The 6,022-nt window shown below is 34.0% G+C and overlaps 1 protein-coding gene across 1 annotated transcript in view; it reads right to left on the bottom strand.

The window, feature by feature from the left end:
* Positions 1-176: 176 nt before the first annotated feature.
* The window catches only part of LOC117105975 (myosin-IIIb-like), a 21,214-nt gene continuing 15,368 nt past the window's right edge, over positions 177-6,022 (bottom strand). The window contains exons 19-23 of the mRNA XM_033247279.1: positions 5,344-5,533; positions 4,253-4,329; positions 3,481-3,634; positions 2,992-3,117; positions 177-2,069 (exon numbers count right to left, since the gene is read on the bottom strand). Of these exons, the coding sequence (XP_033103170.1) occupies positions 1,957-2,069; positions 2,992-3,117; positions 3,481-3,634; positions 4,253-4,329; positions 5,344-5,533 (660 nt within the window). The 3' untranslated portion in view covers positions 177-1,956. The remainder of the gene's footprint in view (positions 2,070-2,991; positions 3,118-3,480; positions 3,635-4,252; positions 4,330-5,343; positions 5,534-6,022) is intronic.

Raw genomic sequence — 6,022 nt, 5'->3', positions numbered from 1 at the left:
AATCTTTAGAGATGTCTTCACGTATACAGTACCAAAAATATCTGAAGGGACAGAACCCTGAGAAGTTTTGCCAATATTGACCAGAGAGGGCGCACATCATCGAACCATAGTTTGAATGAATGGCTGATTTTAATGTTGAAATTACAACAGTGGACGAAACGTAAATAAAAACAAAGTTTTTTTTTTTATCTCTTGTGGGGTCATCCCACCTTTATTCATCACAAAGACAAAACATTTTTTATAAGCAACATTGTGGTTAAAAATAAAAAGTTAGTTAAGCAATAATGACTAAATCCAGATATTTATTATCAAAATGTATAGACCTGTGCCTACGTGATACCGAACACAGGCTAAATTTAATACGATAAGCCATGGATCAACTTACACTTTTTGCTTTTCCATTTATAGCATTTATGCAAAATTACTATTGATTAAAAATCAATGATACCTCATCCTCATTTCTAATAGGCCTACATTGCTATGTTGTTTATCATAACTGAAGATATCTACAGGCATCTAAAATGTGAAGGTACGGTAGACTGAACGCGTGATATAGCACTCGTTCATAATTGGAAAGCCGAATATAAAACTTGAAGGCATTACTATTATGGTAATACCTATTCAGCAAAATATGGTATTTAAATGTATTTATGCTTTTATACTTTTTTGTGGCGCTGCAAACAGGGGATCACAAGACGTCAAGACAAAAATAAATTTTACCTTAAAGTTTCGCCCAGATCTGCCCTTCTCAGTAAAGGTAGGCCTATATAATAGGGTAAAATTAATACCTACATTGAGAAGGGCCGATCTGACCTGAAGTGTTTTCTAGACAATAATAACAATAATAAAATGATCTACTGTACTTCATTTGTTTTTGTACGTTTAACATATTTTCATCCCTTGTTTGTAAGACTAGTAAAAAGTACGTACCGATACAAAACAATAGGCCTATATTGAGCAAAGCGATACGTGGCCTGTTTCCATAAAAATAAATAAATAAAAAATCTAAATAAAACTGTAACGCAGACACAAAAAGTTATTTTGTTAATGAATATTAAAATAGCGTGAATACAATATTATATCATTGGAGTATAGGTATAGGCCTATTTATTAGATGAAATTATATAATTTACCTTTTCTAGGCATAAGATCAAGGTTTTAAAACGAGTAACGGGAAGACAGTAACAAAAAGCACAATACATTATCTAAGAATTGGAATATTATTAGTTATAATTCATGTATGGACATGACGGCGGAATATTGAAGTTTGGAATATGCACAAACTTTTGCTTGCAGTGCAGTTTCACTTTCACAATGATGCACTGTATTTTTTAAATACTGTATTCAAGATGGCGTATAATTTGCGCTCAATGTGTGTAAAAACCATACTGTTATCATTATAATCCTATATACGTCACAAGTTGTGTTGATTGGTTTATAAAAAGAATTCCCGTTTTATTTTGTAACGTCTGATGCAATTATTCAGTTTGGAAACTAATCCTGTATTATTTCTACACATTAAATTAAAACACCTATCATAAAGATGTTTTAAGCCTGGTCCGCAGTACACTGACACCGCGTCGAACGAAGGAGGCCAACGGATATTGTACAGGCATTTCTTATCAAGGTACTCTAGATGCATTTTTATGCATATGTGTGTGTACGCCTATATTATATGTATCCAAAGTAGAGCTATGAATGAACCTGGTAGTTAATATAATATAAAACTATAAGCATCATGTACAAACCGTCCAGAAATTTTCCATAAATATCTATTTACTGAGGACTATTATTTCACATTCTAAATTATTTTGTATAAGCGCAATTCGAATAAGCGCCGCTCTGCAATAAATCCAATTCAGTTGGAAATTCAATGAGAATAAAATAAAAACACCTAAAAATGACTAATATACATATTAAAATAATTTATGAAATGTTAACTTATACATTCTAGGCTCAGAATTCCATTTCAGAACGACCGTTATGCCTTGCCCACAGCCGCTTATCTTGTACAGCTGTACCATCTCCATTCGTTACATCTCGCTTTATGCTCCTATGGCGGTACACAGCTGAAATGAAATAAAATGAATGACTAAAACATAACTCTAGCAATTATTACAATAATTATTTTGCAATTAAACAAACTGAATAAAATATATGCTATTTGACATTTAAAAAAAAGACAAAGTTTAAAATTTAGCAAAACGTGAAACTCGTAGAAGGGGTCGTGTTGTACTCGTTTATTCACAAGATGAATACACTGTGGTAGACCAACGTGATACAGAGAACGTGTTTGCAATTACATAAAAAATCCATCTTTGTTGATTCACACACTTTTTATATATGCAATTCTTAAATCCAGACTGCCAGACAGTCAATATAAACAAATTTAGGAACTTGATTAATTCTGTGTCTGTTACTTTCGAAGAAAATATTTTTTAATGAACTTAGTATGTGACACACATACAGTATTACAAATTCTTTAAGTTAATTGATATGAATAATAAGACTGACATAATGCACGCGTTCATGTGTGAGCAGCTAGCTCTGTCGCCTAAAGTGGTACGGTAACCACCGTGTGCGCTGAACAGTGGAGATCTTTAGGTCCCCGTTTCAATCAATCAATTCCCATCTCTATTCTTGTGTTTCAGCTAGAGGGCTGAAATGCAAGTTTAAAAGTGCATCGTCTTTCTGATGAGACGTTTAAGCCGTTGGTCCCGTGTGCAAAATAGCCCATGCGCACGTTAAAGAACGCAGTGCACTTTTCGGAAAAGAGTAGGGGATTGTCTCCAGGTGTACTGCCTAATGAACTACCAGAAGGACCCCACTGGAAATATGTCCCAGGACTTTCGTGGGTTATCCTTGGTGTGTGTCACGCCGAAGAAATCCAATCAGCTTACCAAATCAGATTAACATCATCGGTGCGTAAAGTAAACATATCAATTATTTTTAAACAAAATGATATAAAATTCAACATGAGATTCGACTAACCTTTACTTCTGCGATTAATTGTGTCTAGCGCCGTACGTTTCCGTTGCACTGGGGGTTGGTTTACAGTACTTTGATACAACACGGATTCAGTATCATCATCATAATCCACCGTCAGGCCGTTAACCCCTGAGAACGGTTAAGAAAGTCTCGTTTACAATGCATTCCACATTAAATCATTACAATGAATCATAAGTGCTATAGTTAGACCTATAAATGATTATAATTAATTTGGTAATTGAGTTTTCTTCTACTTCATAGTACCGTGTAAATTACTGCTACAGTATACACCGAAACGTCGAGACAACCAACCAGTGGTTTTACCTCAAATTTTTGCACATAGTGTACTGAAAAGTATAATGATTTGTTATTACTGCAGTATTTCTACCACTATTTTATTTTTAATTTATATTTACTTTATAAATTTACTATTGCAGGTATTTGTCTCGTCTATTATATAAATAAAAAGTCTATAAAATGATTACGTAATACCTTTATTTTCATTCGAGGTTTGCCAGCTGTATTTGACTTCCCCGCCTTTAATCCTGGAAGCTTCCATGGCCTGCAATCTTGCTCGCCGACCATTCGGGTTTTCGCGACTACCGTTACTTACGCGTGAACTTCCTTTGGCCCAGACTCGACTCGCCTAAAGAACGAGAATACCATGAATCGTTGCATTATTCTGCCCAACCATGACAAAATAAAAAAAACTAGTTTTGAAAAATTGTAATTTACTTCCTTCTGTCATGGTGGGACAGAACTGACCATGAGAATTATGAACACAATAGCAAAGATCGATGACATGCACGGGCAAAACTAGTAACATTAAACAAAATGTCCTAATATGGTACACTAGCGTAATTTTACATCGCATGTTTTGTAATTTGAGACTGTTTGACTAATGGCTCAATGCTACTTTTATTTATTGTTTATAATGTTCGATATGTACCAATTGATTTCGACATAAAATTAAGATACACAAAAATAACGATATTCATGGCAATAACGATTTTGGCTGACGATAACGATTTTGATGATGATAATGATAACGATGATTACGATGATATTGGTGATTATGATGATGATGATGATGATGATGATGATGATGATGATGATGATGATGATGATGATGAGGTTGATGATGAGGTTGATGATGATGGTGACAATGTTAAAAGTTTTTCATATTAACAAGTGACGATCCTTTTTATTGATGATTGCTATGGCAGTGGTTAAGAACATAATTTGAATATTATTGTTTTCTTACCGATCGTCCCATAAGGTTCCTCTCAATTTCTGACGCTTTTCTGAAGACTTGCAAGATCTCTGTTGCACCCGCAAGAACTAAAAATATAGATCAAATTCAATATTACATAATTACATTATAAAGACGAAAAAAAGATTGATTCAACCGTTCAGTATGTTTAACACTATGGAATGGTGAATAAAAACAGCATAGCGTACGATTTGATTTCTTAGAAAGATTAAGTACAATTTCCAATCCTTTTAATACATTTATACCATCGGATCAAACGGATTGTGATGGAGAATGCTCGCCGCTGTTAAGTAACATTATTTATTTACAAACTTGTTAACATATCAAAGTTTGTTTTTGCATCTGGATAAATTTAGTGGTGTCACAAACGACGGTGCAGAACCTCTAAGGTATAATTCCTCTTAACAACGAGAGTACCGTACTCAATAAATACCGGTATTAGTTAAAAAAGATGATCTCGACCAAATTTCGGCATCACTCAGAAAGTTCTTTGAAGGCAATGGGTTGGTCATTCTGGTTTTCAACAGGGGTTCATTTGTCAACATTTGTTTTTATTATTTTACTGAAACGGTGTAAACTTGAACACAACAGTTTATGGACACCTAGATGTGGCCTATCGCTCATAGTTTTGATGGCTTCAGGATTGCAGTGCAGTATTCCATTTTCACGACCATTCTACATATTTAAGCACGTCTCACATTATCGCGACCTGACAATGCTACCTACGGTCGTATCTGACCGGAAGTAGGACCTGGCGACCAGTACCGACCACTATATTTTTTTCAACATGTTGAAAACTCCGCGACCATCGACGACCCTCTCTTCTACACGAGCAAGTTGCTCATAGCAACTCTCACACTGGTCGGTGATACTGATCGCAGTACATATAGGTCGTGATAGTGTGAGAGTTGCTTTAGAGTTCCCCAGATCAGGGGATCGTAGATCTTGTCGAGGGTAGCACGGGTTACCCCCTGAAACTTTTAAATCTTTGTTCAACATTATCCTATCATTGAGCACCCACTACGATAATTATAAGCTAATTTGTGGCCAGGAAAAACAAAGTGTTTGTCCATGCACCATACCTTTCTTGTTGTCCATTCTCATTGCAGGTAAAACGACAACAACTACCCAACAAGGTGTCTTGGTGTCCTCAACTGCATCCTTAACGAAGCTCAATGCAACAGATGACAAATGACGCAATCGCACTCTGTCCACGGTCTCCTTACGCGCCTCCAGAGCCAGTTGAACCTTGTATTCTTGAATGTCGAATACCTGCAAGTGATAAATATGAAATATTGATAATAAGAATAATATTATTAATAATAATAATGAAATTCAAAACAATTATATTAACCACAACATAGAAAACTCAACAGCAATAACTTTTAAAGATAATTAATTATCAATTTTATTTAATCATTGCAAATACAACTCATTTTATATTGATAATAATATTATTACAATAATAATAACAATAATAATATTAATAATAATAATCACTATTATTATTATCATTATTATCTACTTATCATAGGTATCATAACAGATCTACACGATTAATATTATTACGATAGTATTACATCTTAAATTAAAACACTTTAATCAAAGCTAAGATAAAAATGAAAAAAATGGAATATCTTTTCATTATAGTTATCAATCAGCCTGTTTTTTTAAATGTTTAAAATACACAAAGCACTCAAATATGTCAGTTTATATAGACTGATATAGGCTAGGCGTATAATAATAATAATACTATATATA

This window comes from Anneissia japonica, unplaced genomic scaffold (assembly GCF_011630105.1).
Source record: "Anneissia japonica isolate Jap-2015-1 unplaced genomic scaffold, ASM1163010v1 scaffold284860_len1800451_cov186, whole genome shotgun sequence".
Lineage (NCBI taxonomy): Eukaryota > Metazoa > Echinodermata > Crinoidea > Comatulida > Comatulidae > Anneissia > Anneissia japonica.
Note: the sequence above shows the minus strand (reverse complement) of the source record. Positions and strands in the feature narration are given on the sequence as shown.